Source organism: Triturus cristatus, chromosome 8 (assembly GCF_964204655.1).
Source record: "Triturus cristatus chromosome 8, aTriCri1.1, whole genome shotgun sequence".
In the NCBI taxonomy this organism is placed as follows: domain Eukaryota; kingdom Metazoa; phylum Chordata; class Amphibia; order Caudata; family Salamandridae; genus Triturus; species Triturus cristatus.
In genome coordinates, this window is record NC_140591.1 from 58613157 (window position 1) to 58633737 (window position 20581).

General features: G+C 47.8%; 1 protein-coding gene across 4 annotated transcripts in view; it reads right to left on the minus strand.

The window, feature by feature from the left end:
* Nucleotides 1–20581, minus strand: part of TTF2 (transcription termination factor 2) — a 186546-nt gene that overhangs the window by 138283 nt on the left and 27682 nt on the right. For all 4 annotated transcript variants that reach the window (XM_085620975.1, XM_085620976.1, XM_085620977.1 and 1 more), the window contains exon 6: nt 17805–19031. In XM_085620975.1, the coding sequence (XP_085477101.1) occupies nt 17805–19031 (1227 nt within the window). The remainder of the gene's footprint in view (nt 1–17804; nt 19032–20581) is intronic.

Genomic DNA, 20581 nt, shown 5'->3' on the forward strand with positions numbered 1-20581 from the left:
CTTCGAAAGCTTTAAAAAAAAAAAAAAAAAAAGAAGATTGTAGAAAAGCTATTGATAGCAGGGGCAACAAAAATGCACACTTTACACAAACTGCACCATGTACTCGGCCAACGAACAAAAGAGGTGGGTGGTGCAGGTCCCTGCTCTTTTCACACAATAGGACTTTACAAATAGGCAAACGGATTATGGACTTCACATGCATTACAAACTATACCGTACTCCCAAATGCTTCTACAGAGAGCCTGCATTACAGGTGAAGCGGTGCCCAATATTACCAACGTTAGGCCTTCTGGACCCATCCCTGCTGTGAACAGACCTGGCCCATTCATCTGAAGAATATCTATACATATACATAAACCTCCATTTTGTCACCACCAGCTGCTGAGAAGCTGCATGTCATCTTTCAAGATCACTCATTTTAATTTTTAACTCACAGAACTTTGAATGCTAGAAAATGTAAGATAACATTTGCAATAGAAAAATGTAATCTACAAATCTCATAATGCTAAGTGCAGGTTACCTACTGCAGTCAAAGAAGATAGATCAGAATTAGGAAAGCATAAATTACGCTCATGTTTTGTTAATTTTAACTGTGTTGGAAACAAATTCTTTAATATGATCACAACAAATCAATACTCTAGGTGATGCCATTTCCACACATTATCGTTGGGTGTGCTGTATAGTTTTATTAGAAAAATTGTATATCTGTGCAAATGGAATATGCCGCTTTTCCCTGCATACAATTACCCCGCATGTTGACTTGCGGAGGGGGCGCTGGACGTTGGTATAGTAAAACGTATTATTCCAACTCCAGTCTGTGCGGACTGTAGGGAAGGTGTTTGATTTTAAATCCAACACCCCCCCCCCCCCCCCCCCTCCGCAAGTCGTCGTAACGACTTGCGGGGTAATGGTATGCGTGGTCACAACGCGGTCATGGTTACGACCGCGTTGTAACAGCATGCAGGGTTATGGATGCGGAATGACTGTTTACTGTGCAAATGTGATGGCCATTTCAATGGAAAATGTGTTGTACGTAACAGCAATGTGCTACCACACCATGCATACTCCATTCTACTCTGCACCATTCCACTTTACAGCACTCCAAGCCATGCACTATGCACCACTCTATGCCAATGCACTCTGTACCACTCTACACCAATCTGCACCACTTTACTCTATGCCACTATACTATACACCAATGCACTCTACCCTGCACCACTCTACGCAATTTTCCTCTATGAAACAATCTACTCTGTGACATCCACTACACTCTGACACACCACTGCCACTGTACTCTGCCATGCAACATTCTAATCTATGCCACAGCATTCTACGACGCTGCATTGTACACTGCTCAACTGTATGTCAATGCACTCTTCACCAGTCTACTGTAAGCTACTCTACGAGACTCCACTCTATGCCACTCCAACACACAACACTCCATGATACTCCACAAAAATCTACTGCACTCATCGCCATACCACTCTACACCACTCTCCTCTTCGCCACTAATTTTTACCCCCGCGGGTGAACCACATGGCTAAAACACATTTGCAGGGACGATATCCATTGGTTTTGCCAATGCTTATTTAATTCCCAATGGCAGCAGTTAGGCACGGAGGTACCATTGTAACCTCCTGCCTGATTAGACCCCTCCTACCCTGACCTACTGGACTTGCTCTTGACTCCCTCACTGGACCCAGAGCCCTCTAGGAGAGGTAGATGGCCGCTGCTTGGGGTGGAGGCACTGCTTGGGGTCCCAGGTGGGTCAGATCAACTGGACCAGATAATAAACTTCACTATGCCACTCCAATACACAACACTCTATGCCACTCCAAAAGACTATGCTCTTCACCATTCCATTCTACGCCACCCTCCTCTACGTCACTAATTTTTAGCCATGCTAGACAGCAGTCATGCTGGTGTACAACATGTCTAAAACACATGGGCAAAGCCAATAGCTCTTGCAGAGGTGAGATCTATTGGCTTTGCCAATGCTTAGTTCCGGATTGCAGCAGTTAGTCACTGAGGTACCATTGTAACCTCCTGCCTGATGACACCCCCTTCCCCCATCCCGCCATACTGGACTTGCCCCCGACCCCGCACTGGATGAAGAGCCCCTAGCAGAGGTGGATGGCAGTTGCTTGGGTGTGGTTTTGGGGGTCGGGTGATTTTACTGTGGCTGGGCTTGGGACCCCATGCAGGTCAGACCATATGGAGCGGAGAATAAACTCCACTAGGCTGCTTCCTCACTCGTCTCAAGGATTACTGCTCACCTGGTTGATCTTCACTCAACGGACTGTTTACACCTGTTTGCAGTGGCACTAATGTCGTTGCACAGATAAATATTAGCACCCTGCCTGTAATGTTCCACTTGAGTGGCAATTGTAAATCCAATAATTTCGCTTAATATTTTTTGTTCTTGCTTTGTTCCAATATATTTTAGGAACTTTATCCTGATGTGTCTTGGTAGGACTCACGTTGACACCTATACATTGAACTCAACATCCAATCTAAGCCCCTCCCACAAACTATGGCCCTTGATGCTAAATCTCACTCTCAGATCAAGGTCCATTTTAATACTCTGACAGAAATCCCCCAAAACAATGCCTCTTGGCACACCTTCTCGCCAATCCCTGAACAAGAAATCTATAACACTAACGTTTAACCCCTCAAATCACTCCTCGGACCCCTTACCTCTTTTATTCAAAATTATAAAAAACCTCTATTCTTACCCTATGGGCAAAGATCGTAAACGCCTCTCTGAGACAAGGGACCATACCGGACTGTCTTAAAATAGGGCTGGTCACACCTATACTAAAGAAATCCGACTTCCTCCCCACTGATCTCAAAAACTACCGCCCTATATCCAACATCCCCACTTTGGCGAAATTGCTGGAAAAATTTGTTCAAATACAACTATGCAACCACATCGAGAATTACAACCTCCTAGACAAACACCAATCCGGCTTCCGTCAAGGTCACAGCACTGAATCTAACCTCAAACACATGACAACCTACTGTCCTTACTGGAACGAAGGATGGGCCTAACTTGCTCAGTGCTACAATGGTTCACCTCCTTCCTAAATAACAGAACACAAAGAATGAAGACGAAGCACTCAACCTCTCAACCCTCCATGGTCACCACAGGGGTTCCACAGGGCTCTGCACCATCACCCATCCTCTTCAATTTACTCATGGAACCCCTGGCAAACGCACTGAACTCTGCGAATATTCTAGATCACCTACATGCAGACGACACTCAACTGTATATGAAAATCTCCCAACCAGAAGACTTCATCTCCCACAAAGCTATTCTACAAAATACTCAAAGTTGGCTCACCGACAACCACCTCACGCTTTACAAAAAAAAAAAAATGGAATTCCTTCTCATCTCCCCTCCCAATCACAAACCCAAGATAGCCTTATGGTTGAAGCATCTAACTTCCTTTGATTGTGCTCCTCCCCCCCCCCCCCCCATCATGGACTCCGCGAAATCTTTGGGAGTCACCATAGACAAACACTCGAACATGCAGGCGCAAATCAAGATTGCCACCAAGGGAGCTAATCATCGGATGAGCATACTAAGGTAACTTAAACCCTTCCTCCCACAGAACGACTTAAAAACAGCAGCACAGGCCTTAGTGTTACCAATATTGCACTATGGAAGCACCACTCTATGCGACCTCCCCAAATACAAGCTGGCCCCGGTGAGGGCTTCACTTAAACTGCGGCCAGACCGGTCTCAGGAACTAAAAGAAATAACCACATTTCTCCGATCTTGAAAGATCTGAACTGGCTACCCTACGAGGCAAGGATACAACTAAAGATCGCCTGCATGACCCACAAAGCCCTGCATAGCTAAACCCCCAGCTACGTAGCACGAAAGCTTGAGCGATCAGGAGGATGCAGACTATTGCATAGTGCGAGTTCATTACTACTGAAACCACAATCCTTCCACAAAAAGAGAACTGGTTGCAGAGCATTTTCAGTGATCGCTCCGAAGATCTGGAACTCCCTACCTCCAGGGGTTCACGGAATCACTTCCTTTACCTCCTACAAAAAAGAAGTAAAACTGCTCCTAATGAACAAATTCACATCCTAGGAGTTTAAACTCTATGATGACTACCAGTCTCCTATGCTACCCTTATACTACACTGTACCTCTTTTGTACTGAATGACGAATATATGTATACTTTCTCAACCACCCAATATATAAAAACCTGTGTACTATAAAGTGCTCCGATTCCCTCGTGGATCATTCCTGAATAACTACTGGTCTCCTATGCCACCCATATACTCCTATTGATCTCTCTTGTACTGAATGGTGAATACTGAATCTATGTAGATTACCTCAACCATCTAAAGCTCAACAACTGTATATTGTAAAGCGCTCTGATACCCCCCGTGGGTCATGTTCGCGCTATATAAAACTTTATAAATAAAATAAATATTCTTCTTAGTCACTGTCTTAGCATGATTTATAGAGATAGGGATTGTCATCTGCTCTGAAGAATGCCCCTAACCACTACTGGCAAATGTAGGGGCAGAAACATGTCGGCTTATGACGGATGGTGGGACCATTGTAACTCCTCCTACAACACAATTGGTACTCTGGATAGCTGTTCCTTCGAGCCCCTAATCGGAACATCCTTTATATAGACACAAAAATTGGGCTTTATATCTCCAGCCATCACACTTGCTGTGTTTTGTTGATCGATTGTGGAGGCTGTGCCTTGGCGTAGCTCCGTCTATCCCATTTTCTGAAGAGGAGAACCAAAACATCCACTTTTCAACGTCCCCAGAGGCGGCTTGGTCCAGGGTTGAGCACCTATATGACCTACTGTAAACTAACCTGTGATCTGCAGGCTCGGCCCCTCTGCAGTAGCAAATGTGTGAACCTCCCTCGTACCTTTCCTCCGTAGCAGCAGAGGAATTCTCCACAACATCGGACTCCGCAGACTCAGTGCTCTTGGCTCCCATGGATCCACCTAAAACTGCTGACAACCTGAGAGTTCCCAGGACTGAATCCACCTTCTTTGCTCTCCTGCCACCCCAACCTTCCCTGTTAGTCTGACATGGCTCCATTCCTATGACCTGGAGGCCCTTGGCGTATTCATAATGGGCAACACAGGAATTACTATTATTCATCTGACAAACTCCACATTAAATCAGATCGAGTGGTATGCTCTGGGAGACTTAAACATACATCTACCACACCCCATACCAGGCAAAAACATTTATGGATCACAGCCCATTGGGGGTAGAGCTGGCAAATGTAACTGCAATAGCTAGAGGATACAGTATTCAAAGAAACTATGAAGGAAACAATTGCCCATTACAACTCAAAAAACAAGAACTCTGCCGCCACCGGAATGGGAGGCCTTTAAGTTTGTAATTAGATGCTAGAGTATAAAAGAGTTGATCGGGACACGACAAAGCATCATTAGAAATGGAATCCACTTTCGACCGCTCTCGGATGGAGGATGGAGGCCCTTCTACAAGAGTGAAGTATCACACAGATCTTCTGAAATGTCTGACATGTGAACGCAGCAGCGTGCACACTGAGGTACCATGAAGAGGCCGATAGGGCAGGTAAGCTCCTTGCTCGGCTCCTCTGTTTACGTAACAAGGTCATTACAGCAAACTTCATGTGCAAATATTGTGGTGTTCTAGTCCACAGGGAGGGGGGGGGGGGGGGGGGAGAGAGAATGTATAAATAAAAAAAACCAAGTTATTCTGATGGTTTTACACCACATTTTATGAGTGACACAGATCTTGATGGGGAGAGACCAGATACTTTTGTGACTGAGGCTTCCCTACCTCAATTATCCCCAGGCTACAGAGAGGTTATGGAGGCCCTAATATCTGAACAAGAAATTTGACAGACTGTCTTACCTTCCCAAACGATAGGATAAAATTGATAAAGCGCACTTTTACCAGAGGGTGCCAAGGCGCTGGGCCAACGGAGGAGTGGAGAGAAGACGAAAGATTGTGTTGGAAATGGGGGAAGGCAGAGAGTTCCATAGTCTGGCAGCCACAACCAAGAAGGAGCGACCACCCCATCTGGTCCTGCGGTATCTTAGTGAGATACATTTTTTCTGGAATGAGGATATCAGGGTCCTCCCGGGGTGTACCATTGGAACATGGTTTTCAGCTGCAACGAGCCTTTACTGTGCAAGGCTTTATATACCGTGCTTAGGACCCTGAAGGAGATGAACTTCCTAATAGGAAGCCAGTGCAAGGCACAAATCCCCTCCCTGGCTGATTGGTCCTTCGGAATGTTAAGGATCAGTCTGGCTGCTGCGTTCTGAACAACCTGAAGTTTGTTAAGAGAAGACGCATTGATGTTAAGATACAGAGCATTGCAGTAATTAAGCAGGGAAATGACTAGTGCAATGATGATGGATCGATGTACTTCAGACGGAATATATGGTAGCACCTTTCTAAGGATTTTTAAGATACCGAAACAGATGCTAACAGTACGGCTGACCTGAGCATCCAAGGGCAGACCCTCGTCGAAAGATTTTTAGCTGTCCTAACCGGGACAGGAAGGGGACCACAGTCTGCCGGTCACCAGGCATTCGACCAGATGGAATTCTGCGAGCCAAATCCCACAATCTCGGTCTTGTCAGCAATAATCTTTAGGAAGTTACCCTTCATCCAGCAGATAATGCTTGCCATGTACTGGTTTAATTTCTCTGCAACCAACTGCAAAACATTGGCCCTCTTCCTAGCCGTTGCTGCAATAATGGAGTTGGCTGGCACTGAACCTTGGATGTATGCAGGGACCTGTGAAGGTTTGTATTTCTTTTCAGTCCTGGGGGTCCCTGCCTTGCATGTTGCAGGCTCCTTAAAGGCCTCTCTTCCCTGATCCAGCACACTCGTGAGCATGGGCAGGAATTTCCTCTTAGTTTGTTGTGGCAGTAGGGTTTCCAGGAGGAAACATGATTTCGGTTGCTCTTCCTCCATTTTCACCCCATAAGTCTGGGCAGCCTTCTGCACGACCATGTTGTAGACCCCTATGTCGTCTGGCGGCGAGGACCTCGAAAGGTACGTGTCTACCCCCTCTTCTGGCGATTCTGTGTCGAGATCTTGCCAATCCATGTCTTGCGCCTCCGAGGGTGTCGAGTAGGATTGAAGGTCTTTGTCACCTTCTCCCTCGAAATAGTAGTGTTTGTCCCAGATTTCCTCGACTGGTTCGGGGGTTTCGGCAGTTCCACGTCCTAGTCGTCTCCTTCGACCGCGGGCTTTGGCGGAATGGTGTATTGGCTTATCTTCTCGTAGAAGTCCTTTTTCCGTTGAAGGATGCTCGCCATTTTGGCCTTGAGCCTCCTCTTCTTCATCTCCATCTCAGTGGAGACGCGCTGTGACTGAATCTTAACAAAACAGTACTCACGGTACCTTCCTCTGTGCACTTGCTGTATGTTGTTGCTAATTTTAAAATCGCCGAAATAATTTCATTTTAAACTGAACTGTAAAATTGTTTGAACTTCACTCAGCCTCTTACCCGCACTCCTGCACCCTCGGACACCCGATACCCGCATTCTCCCCGGTCCACCACGGGAAAATCATCCCGATTGATGTGGAGGGAGACGCGGTCTTAATTACATCCGGGCTAGTGGGGAGGAGAGCGCAACGTCACATCCGGTTTCCCTGACACCCACTTGCATAAAAGCTGAATGCCATACACCACGCGCAGCGGACGCGCGCTGTGACTGAATCTTAACAAAACAGTACTCACGGTACCTTCCTCTGTGCACTTGCTGTATGTTGTTGCTAATTTTAAAATCGCCGAAATAATTTCATTTTAAACTGAACTGTAAAATTGTTTGAACTTCACTCAGCCTCTTACCCGCACTCCTGCACCCTCGGACACCCGATACCCGCATTCTCCCCGGTCCACCACGGGAAAATCATCCCGATTGATGTGGAGGGAGACGCGGTCTTAATTACATCCGGGCTAGTGGGGAGGAGAGCGCAACGTCACATCCGGTTTCCCTGACACCCACTTGCATAAAAGCTGAATGCCATACACCACGCGCAGCGGACGCGCGCAGCGGGCGCGCCGACGGCGCGCCGAAGGCGCGCCAAAGGCAAGCCAGTCTGCGCCCGTCCGCGGCCGTTCGGGGCCTGGGGCGCTAACCCCTGCTCGGATACCCACTCACATCAGAAGCTACAGCCACAACACTTTATTGAAACTGAGAGTACCGGGACTCCCTGTCTGCCTCTCCACTTGGAATCCGGCATGCAAATTCACAGTCTGCCCACACTGTGGATTTCTACCTCTCCGCGACCCACCTACTAAAATCCTACGGCGAAACATGTTCCTCCTTAACTGCAGATCACTCCCCAAGCACACTCTAGAGACATCTATGCTTCTGGAAGAACTCCAACCAGACATCCTGTTCCTAACTGAGACCTGGCTTCACTCCGATTCTGAACCCGACCTTATCAAGGCTCTACCCCTAGGTTACCAAATCCTACGTGAAGACCGTATTTCAGGAAGAGGTGGTGGCCTAGCAGTCATATATAAAGACTCCTTTGGGTGCCGCAGCTTACCCAACCCTATACCTGACTGCGAAAGCCTCTCCTTCTCCATTGACTTCTCACCAACAAGCACGTTCACGGGGACACTAATCTATCGACCACCAGGGCCCGTGGGTCAATTTCTTTACTCCCTGCCTCACACCTTAGCTAACATGGCATGTAATTCATCCAATTTCACCCTCCTCGGAGATCTAAACATCCATTTTGACGATGTTACCGATCACACCGCTTCAGAACTGTCCACTAGCCTCGCTGCGCTTCAGCTCAAGCAGCTAGTGCAAAAACCTACCCACTCCAAAGGGCATCTTCTGGATCCCATCTTCAGCAATTCTACAGGGCTATTAGTAAGCCCCCCTCTCCCTTTGCCCTGGACAGATCATTTTCTCATTCCCTTCTCCTGGTCAAACTCTTCCCCCATCACAGTTGCCCGCATGAAACGCAACTGGCCAAAACTCTCCCAATCTGACTGGGTAACAAGTCTCGAGGCCTACACACCACCCTACACACCTGACCCTATCCTAGCCAATGAAAACTATAACAAATGGATTTCGAACTCACTCAATGCCGTGCTCCCCTTAAAACGCACGGAGTCTAAACGTAACACCCGAACGGCCCCCTGGTACTCCCCCGACCTACGGGAAAAGAAACGCCTCTGTAAAAAACTTGAAAGGAAGTGGCGAATAGACTACTGTTCCTCTGCGAAAACAGCTTACAGAGTCGCAATAAAATCATATAAAAATGAAATCCACACCGCTCAGGCAACGTTCTTTGAAAACAGAATCAACACAGCCACTTCCAAAGCAAAGGAACTATACAAAATCGCGAAAACCCTCCTTAAACTGCCGGACAAACCCCCCAACCCCCTCAACTCACAAACCCGCTGTAACAACCTGGCTGACTTCTTCTTCCAAAAAATACAAACCATCTACACCTCCTTCCCCCCCATTCAACCCCCCATTCCACCCGCCAAGCATGGTGAGCCGGAATCCTGTACCTCACTAACTCTCAGGAACCTTCCACCTCTTGACTCCACCTCGCTTGAAACTATCATGCGTCAGGTCAAATCCGGCTCCCCCAACGACCCAGCACCCCCATGCAACTTGCTGACAGTAATCAATCATATTTTACCAACCACTCTCAATCTACTTAATGCCTCGCTGACCACCGGGACTGTTCCACCCCCCTGGAAGCAGGCTATGGTGAAAGCCCTCCTTAAAAAATCCAACCTGGACCCAGATAATCCAGCGAACTATCGGCCAATCTCTTTACTACCATGGCTAAGCAAGATCCTTGACAAACACGTCAACAGCACTCTGGTTGAATTCCTGGAAAACAACCATTTACTCGATCCCTCCCAGACGGGATTCCGCCCCATGTATGGGACCGAGACCGCCCTCATTGCAGTCACAGAAGAGGCAAGGAAGATCATGGACCAAGGAGGATCTGCCGCCATCATCCTCCTTGACCTAAGTGCTGCCTTTGACACTGTAAATCACACCATCTTACTGCAAAGACTCGCGAACCTAGGAATCTCCGAGAATGCCCTGGACTGGCTCAACTCCTTATCAGGCCGTTCATTCAGGGTCTTTGAGGGTGAAACCATCTCCCCTAGCAGGCCGCTCGGGTGCGGAGTGCCACAGGGCTCTTCTCTGAGCCCTACACTTTTTAACGTGTACATGAGCCTCCTAGCTGAGATTGTACGCCCCTTCGGAATAAAAATAATTACATATGCAGACGACACTCAGCTAGTCGTAGCCCTCAACCATCCTCACTCCTCTCCCAATCATATGAGAGATTGTCTGGAAGCAGTGCATCTATGGATGACATCATCTTGTCTCAAATTGAACGGAGACAAGACCGAGCTAATGCTCCTGGGTAACCCCCCCAGCCCAACCATCGACCACCTATGGCCCACTTGCCTTGGGACCGCCCCCTTAAACAAGGACTCCATTAAAAGCCTTGGCATCTGGCTCGACAAGTCTCTTAGCTTTAGCAGCCAAGCAACCAAACTCTCAGCTACGTGTTTTGGCCTGCTCAGGCTCATTCGGAAAATTCTCCCTCTACTACCTTTTCAGGCAAGACAGACCATCATCCAAGGTCTGATCTTGTCTCGCCTCGACTTTGGGAATGCCCTCTACCTGGGAGCCCCTCAGGCCACTCTACACAAACTCCAGGTCATACAAACTTGCGCAGCCCGCACTCTCCTCCAGACCCCCCGCCGACTCTCAATTAAACCCGGATTGAAAGACCTTCACTGGCTTCCAGTGAAGCAAAGAATTGAATTTAAGAGCCTATGCATCTTTCATCGAGCCTACTGGAAAGCCGGTGCCCCCATAAATCATCCACTGGCTACTCCCTATATACCAAACAGACACCTCAGATCTACTTCCTCTTTCCTTGCCACTATCCCCAGGATCACAAGAGTTAGATGTGGAGGCCGATCGTTCTCCTACAATTCGGCCAAACTATGGAACGCCCTGCCTCTTCATCTCCGATCCGAACCCAATTTGCTTCCCTTTCGTAAACAGTTGAAAACTCTGCTTTTTAACAAAACTGATTAATTTTAATTTTCCGTCACACACCTGTCTGCCAGCGCTAGGACGCCTCAGGGTAGCTATCGCGCTCTATAAATCCTCATTTCATTTCATTTCAGTGGCGTGTTTGGCGTTGAGGGCTGGAGCGCTTCTTTTCGTGGCCGTCGACGACGAAGTCTGCCCTTCGTTTCTCGGCGCCGAGGTGTCCTTTTCGAGGGCAACCTTCGAAAAACTTTGTGTCTAGGACTTTCGCCGATTGGGAGTCCTTTTGAAGGATCCACTCGTTGACGGTCCCTGGCAGCTGTTGCTTTCGGCGAGTGTTTTGACGGCAGAGCTCCCTTCGAGGACTTCGCTTCACTTCTGTGAGTGTCGCTCTGGGCTCTTGCTTCACCCTTTCGAGTGTCGCCTGGGTGTTTAGGGGGGGGTCGACGACTCCCTTACCTCCTTTTACGTCTTCTTATGGACCTCGAAGACCTCTTCTGGTCCTTCGGCGATGTTGTCCTCTCCACTGGAGAGACCCAAGTCTCGGAGCGATGGTGGCCCCTGGCCTTGCATGTTGGGGTTCGCCATTCTCTGCCTCTCCCTTACTCTGAGGGTCTTCGGTGTAAACGCCGAGCAGGCATTGCAGTCCTCGCTGCTGTGGTCGAACGGCAGGCAGAGGTTGAAGACTGGATGCTGATCCTTCTGGTCGTACTTGTGGTGGCAATTGGTGCAAAACTTGGATGGTGTTTTGTCCATCCCCGCACTCAGGGTGCGCCCTGCGAGCGCATCCTCCGTTGAACGTCGAGGTTTTGGTTGCCTGACCTGTAGTCCGGTGAAGTTGAAAACTTGCTACTTTGATTTTCCTTGATTCCTCTTCCAAAACTCTTAGTTAACGATCCAGACCCAACGGCGGAAAAAAGAATCTGAAGATGGCGACCACAGGTGGAAGCTTCCGCAGGAAGCGCGTCAACGTCACAAAGGACACCAAATGGTGGGACATCATGCCCACCTGGGCCACGGAAAAAAAAAAAAAAATATATATATATATATATATATATATATATATATATATTACGATTACGGACCCAACCACAAGATGGCGGGATAATTCACAGCATAGTGAATCCAGAAAGATTTACGCTGCAAAACAATGATTTGCGTGTAATCCGCATAGGAAAGCACCTGGAACCCAAATGATCTCACCAGCTCGGCCAGAGGGGTTACATAAATGTTAAAAAGAGTGGGGCTCACGGAAGAACCCTGGGGAACGTCACATGGAAGGCTGAAGGCAATAGCTCTGAAACCACCGCAGCTAACTAGGTTTGTTCTCCCTGACATGAGAGTGGAGAAGCTGCAAGGCCTTTCCCACAACTCTCACTTCCTGCAGACGCTGAAGCATGCACGCCAGGGAGACTGTCGAAAGCCGCCGACAAAGGCAAGGTCCCAGGGTCTGATGGCCTACCCGTTCAGCTTTACTCTGCTGTTGAGGCCAGTTTGATCCCACGCTTAAAGCTTCTATACGAAAGTGCCAAAACTAGAGGCCACCTACTCCACTCTGTTAGAGAGGCTATAGTTGTGCAGATACCGAAACCGGAGGTAGACCCGCTTTCCCATGCCTCATACCGTCCGATTTAGATTCAGAATGCAAGATATTACGTAGAATTTTGGCAGAGCACCTTCTTTCCCATCTACCGACCCTTGTCAACAAAGATCAGTATGGCTTTATTCCGTGATGCAACACTTCTCTCAATATTTGAAGTCCACCATGTCCTGAGCAAAACAACCCAGTCCTGCCCCAGTCTGCTTAGTCCTAAATATTGCACAGGTATTGGACACTCTTGGGTGGTGTAAAAGCAGAATATTGTGAGCGCATTGTGTAGGATCTGCACTTATGCTGCCCCCACTTTTTTTCTGATGTATACACTGGTTTCTGGCTATAGTCTGGCTGGGTCCCTGCTAATCTGGGTCCCTGCTAATCAGGGCCCCAGCCTCTCTGTTCTCTCTAAACAACTTGGAGTGCATACAAGATGCACTAGTGATTGGATACTGTGGTACCTTATGAGCCCCTAGTATAGGATACCTTAGGTACCTAGGGCATAGGCACGTCACAGGCCTACCAGGGGCTGCAGCATGTATTATGCCACCCCTGGGAAGCAGACTAAATCTGACACCACAGGCCTGCTACTGCAGCCTGGGTGAGGTAATGTTAGCACTCCTCACTGAGGTATAGGTTTCTATATCTCACCATACACACACATATAAACCAGCCACCCCTATGGCAGGCCCTATCAATCCTGAGGGCAGGGTGCTTGGTTTACAATGTGAGGGGGTGCCTCTGCATGAGCAGGGTCCCTCTGCAGCTGGCAGAGTCTATTCTCTGTGGCTGTTTGTGGCTGCGGTTAAACCATATACTCTTAAGTGCAAATGCATTATAATGCTAACTTTGGAATGACTGCATCAAAACAGGTCGTGTTTGGTGTCAAACAACTTGGAATCATACCCCCACATCAGTCTATGATGTGGGAGTGTGATCCCACCCTTCTAGAGGGGACGACATGTACCTACTGTGGTAACACAGTAGAAATCTGAAAGAGCCCTGGCATCACAAAATGGATGCCACCAGCACAGACACTGGGCTGTCCTCTTGCTGCTGACTGAAACTTGCAGTGGAGGAAGCCCAACAATAGGCATCCTGTCACAGGAAGGGGTCACTACCTTCCAGACAGGATTTAGTGTATTGGGGCTAGGTGGGTGCGCTCCTTGAGTGCTTTGAAGTCCTGCACTGTGAGAGCAGTAGGCTCCTCTGTGCATATGCCAGCTCAAACCAGTTCAGGGGCTACCTGCCCCTGCTCTGGCGCGAAACTGGACAAAGGGAAGAGGGTGTAACCACCACCTACCCTGACCCTCCCAGAGGAGTGGTCATAGAGCTAGTCCCACCCCTATCTTCAGTATAAGATAGCAAACTTTTCCCTTGCAAAACAGATAACCCTGGACGACTCTCTACAAAGAAGAATCCTGGCCCTTCGACGTTCCACTACCTTTGGAAGACAGAAGAATCTCCCTTGGAGTCAAGGAGTGACTCCCCTGCTTGGCAGCCACCAGAAACTCTAAATCAACGGTCACAAACGTGCCCGCTCCCGCCGGAGTTCGAAGTCCCTGCAGCCCCGGAAGTGGATTTCCTGACCTCGACGGCCATTGTGAGTCCCCAGCAGAGCTGAGGCGAGTAGACCCCATGAGTGACGAGGAACAGCAATACCCGGGTACCGTGCACTATTGTCGAGTGCAACCCCCTTCACGACGTTCTACGAACTTGTGCTTTGGACCATTTGTGGCCCAAGCCTCCAGCAGGTTTTGCAGCGAAAATCAGAGGCCTACCCCGTCCCGAGTGACCGTGGGCTCCTGTGAAGCATTTCCTCAGGAAGCGCCTTCGCGATCCCTTGCCCGTTGGCTTGTGGGTTCCCCAAAGCCCTTTCTGATCAACTCAAAGGGCTTCCCTGATTGCTCCAGGCCTGCCCTCACTCACCCTCGCTGGGTGAGTCCCTCATACCTTGCTGGTCTGCAACGCTGACCTTCGATTTCCACGAGACTTGCTGTTGCCAAGGCTTGTTGGCTCCAATCCGGTTGCCGACACCTCAATAAGCTGCAGACGTCGTGGGACACTCCGAATCCAGCTGTTGGTCATCGTCAATCCTTCCTGGACCTAGTGAGCAAAGAGTCAAAACACCTTTGATCACCTGAAATCACCCGACTTCCATGGGCAACCAGCTTCTTGGCCCCCCAGTCACTGGCAAGTGACTGAACACTGTCCCTTCAATTTTCTGGTCATCTGCATCTCGAATCCACCCTTGGATTCCACCAGACACTTCTTCAGTCGACGCAAGCAGCAAGTCTTCTTTGGTCTCCACAGAAAACAGCGACTCGACCAGACACCAAAAGACACCTAAGCACCCAGCTTCCCTGGGTGAGGTAACTCGTGCGCTCCGGTGCCCTAGTGTGTGTTGGCCCTCGAATTACTTACCTTGTAAGTGGCTTGCTTGTAGACTTCCTCGAAGTACCCTGAAAACTTTAAAAATCAAACCGCAACTTGCTTCATTATAATCAACAGGGAACCCACGGCTGTGTTCACACACTGCATGAGTCTCCCGTGGGTCTGTTACTTACCTGCTTTCACTGCAGTAGTGAAGCCCCAGCAATTCTACAGGCCCTAGGCCTTGTCATTTTGCAAGTCGACTTTCCTAACCCTCTTTTTTAGTATATGGTCTGGTTTGCCCCTAGAGCCCCAGCCATATTTGTGCTCAACTTATTGTGAAACGTTGATATTTGAATGTGTTCCTGACTTCTAATCTCATAAAGAGATTAGTAGTGTGCGTTTAGAAATAAATACATATATATTTGATATATATACCTGTGTGGTGTCTTTTCATTTGGTAATTCAAGAGATTATAAGGTAAAACAAGCTACTTTACATTCCTCTGAGACTTAGCCTGAAGGCTGCTCTCCACAGCTACCACTAGGATAGCTTTCTTTAAAAGGTTGTCTTAAACCTACCTACCATAAGAGTCGAATTGGACTGGTGCAAGGTGGCCACTATAACTAGTGACCAGCATATGCCAGGCCAACTTCTCACACAGACACTGGCATGGATTTCTTCCACTATAGCACAATTTGTGACACTCGAGGTTTGGAATCAATCATTCCAAATCTCTGGTCTTTCCTCTTCAGGAATCAAGAGTAGCAGGTTAACCTGGTAGAGATTATGATGACCTTCGACCCCTAGAGCCTTCGATATTTGGTCATGAAAGCGCACAGCGACCTCCTGGAGAAAAACCTGGAAAAGGCCACGCGGTCCTTGAGATCACAGCTAACATTCTGGTCTACCCTGCCTCTCACCCCCACAGGGCGAGTCGTGGTGGCTAAAATAGTAATGCTACTGAGACGCCTCCATTTCCTGGATGTCCCACTTTAACTCACTTCTAAGGCATGCCATGAACTAGATGCCCTTCTTACTGCCATCCTCTGGGGGCCTGGACATAGACGTGTCCAGGCCGTCGACCTGCTAGGGTGGGTTGGGTGCCCATGATGTCTTTGCAGATCACCAAGCCACACAGCTGCAATGGACTGCCCGTTGGCTAGCTGGACACCATTTACATTAGAGAGGCTTTCCCGAAGCCCAAGTCCAGGAGGGCGTCCTTCACGGTTTGCTTCTCTCCTCCTCCGGCCTCCTCTACCGAGACTGCCCCGGTAAGAAAACCTGATGCCAAGAGTCACCCCTGCATCTGTTGCCCCTGGGTCGTGGAGGAGAGGACAAGGGTGCCCCTACGTCCCAGAGCATTGCAAGGTCGGAGCCCCTCGTTGGTTCAGCCCGACTGGCCTTCCAGACAGAGCCTGCAGCCTCTTTTTGCTGATCACCATAGGATAAGATAACTTTTTGCACCCTGCACCCGGCCGCCCTCATGACGCTGGTGGTGTACTGTTGGTGCTGCCTTGGACCTTGCCCACCACAGTCCTGAACTTCTGAAGATTGACCCTGTAAGTCGATGTAATGTACCGGTTTGCAAAACCTGATCTTCCTTCCATAGGATAACACTGCAGAACTCAAAAATTGCACGGTGACCAATTTTGAACTGAAAGAATATATATATTTAAAAACTTACTTACCTGAACTGTTTATCTTGTGCCTAAACATATAAAGAGATATTTGCTATTTTTATAAATTGGTGTGGATCCCCTTTTTGAGTCATGTGTGTCATGACTCATTAATGGATCATCGATTGTATTTGTAGATGCCTGCAGTCTTTTCGGTCAAGACTAAGGCTGCTCGACCACACTACTCCCTAACAGAGCACCTTGGTGTTGCTAGAGCAAGCCCCTGCCCACTCATGAGGTAACGGCTGATACGGTATATCAAATTAATATATCACAAAAAGAGACAGCTTCCTACGTTCGGTCTTTGCATATATGGCTTTTGTCTGCAAAATGATGCACTATCTGTACCTCTCTTTACAGGATGACCTGGGATTCCTTACTTGTATCTTAGATTTTTCCAGCATTCTTGAAATCAGTTGTATGTTGTAAAGTGCACCAACACCCTGCACTAGGGAGGAAAGCAGTACGAGAAACCACAAAAAGATAAATATAGGGCATTTTCATGAAGTCAGCGTTTCCCAATAGAAGGATTTGAAAAAGGAAGTTTAGATCCAATGGTGAAAAGTAGCAGCAGCCTCCCTCAAAGCATTAGAATAATAAACACTGAATAAGGGGACATCACAAAAATCCAGTTTCCAACAGTGGTAAAATAGCTTCCCAATTTTCTCACAAAAACATACCAACCAAATCCTCATGTGAAAACTCAAATCCACAATTTGCTGTATGTCTTGTACCAAAAACCACCATCAAAGATCAATGAAACCACAGTGTTTCTTCACTCTCTCATCACAAGTCAAAATGTCATTCACCAGAATTTACAAATTACTAAATCGCAACAGACGTCAAGAACAAGGAAATCAAGCTTTCTGGTGGGAGGGCACTACTGAACAGATTATTAAACAATATCATTTTGTAGCACTGCAGATGTGATTGAAATTCATTGCATATTTCAGATCAGGGAGTGAACTGCTGTGGTTACAGATTTACCAAAATTAGAAAAAAAGGTGGAAGGGGCAGAGCACATGTGGAGAAACAAACACCACGCCTACCACTCGAGTACCAAAAAGTACCGAACATGAACGCAATAGTTACCTTCTTCAGTTTGAGCTGCGTCTTGAGTTGGTTGTGGAGTTCTGTAGGGTGATGGGGACCGGACACTGGGGGAACATGCCCGAATCCTGGAAAAGAGGTGATTGTCCTCTGCACAGCACCCAGAGAGGGTCGAACGGAAGATGGAGCAGAACGAGGAACAACTACTTCGTCAGCTGCTTTGCCCACTCCAGGTTTGCTGGAAACAAATATGATCTCCTCCTCATCACCCTGAGCTGTAGATGTGACTCCTTTATTGCAAACTTCCTTTTGTACTGTTGTGCCTTTTTCCTCCAGAATGGCAGTCTGAGTCTTAGCAGCACTGGCGAGAAGGCGTAGGTGCTCCCCAGCACTTTTAGTGCTGGCTTTGGCGATCTTCAAGTCTGCTTTGCACTGATCCTCTCCAGACAAACTGCTTTGGCTTGGAAGCCCCTTGCTTGGTTTCTCCATCTGGATGCCATCTTTTAAAGTGGTTTGATTCCCATCACTGCAGAAGTTGCTCTTTGGTTCACTGGTCGTGCCATTCGGATAGCTTTCCCCTCTTGTAGCATGGGTTTCAATTTCCAGTTCTCTAGAAGCACTGTGCTTGACAGTTGAAATAGTGTCTCTGTGCTTTTCATCTGCACCTTTTTCGCTGTGCTTATCAGCAATCGCACCCTCCGCCCTAATGTCCCTGTGCTTTCCCTCGACCGCACCCTGATCTGCAGAATCCTTATGTTTGCCGCTAGTCATCCCTGGTTCTATTCTGGACCCGACTTTAGCATCACTCGGAGCTGGTGGTTTAAGTGATTCCACTTTGTCCCCAGAATATCCAATATGGTTCTTGGTTGTAGTTGTGAATTCATGCTCACCACTTTTCTCCTGTAAAATAGGTCCATCTTTTAGGATCAGCTGATCTCGCAGTTCCTTTTCTGATCTTGTGGCTTCTTCCACAGAGTCCAGCCTCTTCCTTTCATAGGTTTTCTTCACCTTCATACCCACTGGCAGCTCTCGGTCTTTCCAAGAGTCGGACGAGATCTTTCTCTCATCTTCCAGGTTTCTGTCCCTGGCTTTCTGTTTCTCCTCTACCATCTTCCTTTCCTGCCGCTCTTCATGCACCTGCTTCCAGGCAGAGGGCTCCAAGTTCTCGTTCAAAATCTTGAAGGGGTTTCGCTCTGGTTTGGAATGGAACGGATTCCCTAGAACCGACTGGGATTTCTCATCTCGTGGCAGCTCTCTGGGCTTTTGACCCTGCAATGATAAAACAAAAAATAAAAGGAAAAATAAGATTAGTATTACAGCCTCCTCCTCTCCAAGTCATGAAGCTTAAAGATCCCCCACCCTCTTGTCGCAACAAGTATAAAGTTATTCTGCCAATAAAAAAAAAATAGAAGTAAATTTGCACTGATGGTCAAGACAGACTTAGTGGTTTGAAAATGGACAGGGCAAGTCAGAGGATAGGTGATAACGGTAGTAGGTGGCACCAGAGACACAGCTTTGTTAGTCCTATCACTTGTGAGTCTTAGTCACAGATGATAGCAATCACCCCATTTTTTTTTATTCTTTGGGATAACGCTGCACGCCGAATGAATGAGATTGTTAGTTAACATTACAGCATTAAAGGGCATTCAGCAAGCAGGCAACAGCTCTCCCGTTATGTTTTTCACATCAGTAGGCTAAAAGCACAGGTGGAAATAATTGGGCTCATTTCTTCCTGGTTTCAAACCATGTGAGGGTTGGCTCCCTAAGTCACACTGGCCAGGTGCACGGACTCGTTTCGCCTTTGAGGTGATTAGGCCATGAGAGAAATATGTGGCTTTCATGGACTACTACTGTAAGCTGGTTGACAGAACACTGGTGAGGGAAAGACGAGGGCGACAAGTGGTTTCCCATGCGTTCAACATTTGGCAGTGGCCACTGGGTCGCTCCTAAACATTTGTTCACAAGCCTCATCCTTTGGGTTGTTTGTGCGCAGACAGGGGTCGGACACTCCACTAAATACAGCAAAAAAGCGTGGAAGAGGGTTTTGGCAGGATGAGAAATTCCAGAAGGAGGCATATTTTGTTAGGATGAGGAGGTCGGTGGGGCCAAATGTACAAAGAATAAGAATAGCAAATTCCACATAGAAATGTTATCTGGCTCGCTATTTGGAAATTGATATTCCTTATGTACGAAACGTTTTATTTCATTCTTTCGATTCCTAGTGTGTTGCAAATCAACCTACCTCATGATATTAATGAGGTAGGTCGAAGTTTGCAATTCACAGAGCTGTGGGCCTGCTGAGGTCAGCAGACCACTATGTCTGTGATTGCCTTTGAATAAAGGTTTTTTTGTTGAAACGCATCCCATTTCCTTAAAAGGAAAATGGGAAGCGTTTAAAAAAAAAAAGAAAAAAAAAAAGTCAGTTTAATTTTTAGGTCTCACTGAGCCAGCGTATGCGCTGCTCTGCGAGACATTTAGTGTACGTGTTTCCAAAGTGCTGCCACAGGCTTTTGGTGGCCTAGCGCTTGCGTTCACGCGAGCGTGCATGAGCGCAGCCGCCATCTACCTCCCTTCCAGCGCGATCACTTTCACGTGCTGCTGTGCGTGCGCATCACCAGCGTATTTTCCTTTTTTAACATTACTCACAAGCTTCCCGCGTCGCGCGGCCAATGCTGGTTTTGCGTGCATTCTTTCTTTGTTCCAAACTCCCTGTTCTCCCATTAGATATTGGCACCGATTGCAGCTAGGACTCAAGAAAATATATATTATGACCCCGGGTTGCTCTGGATGTTGACATCCGTGTGTAACCTCCCAGTCAC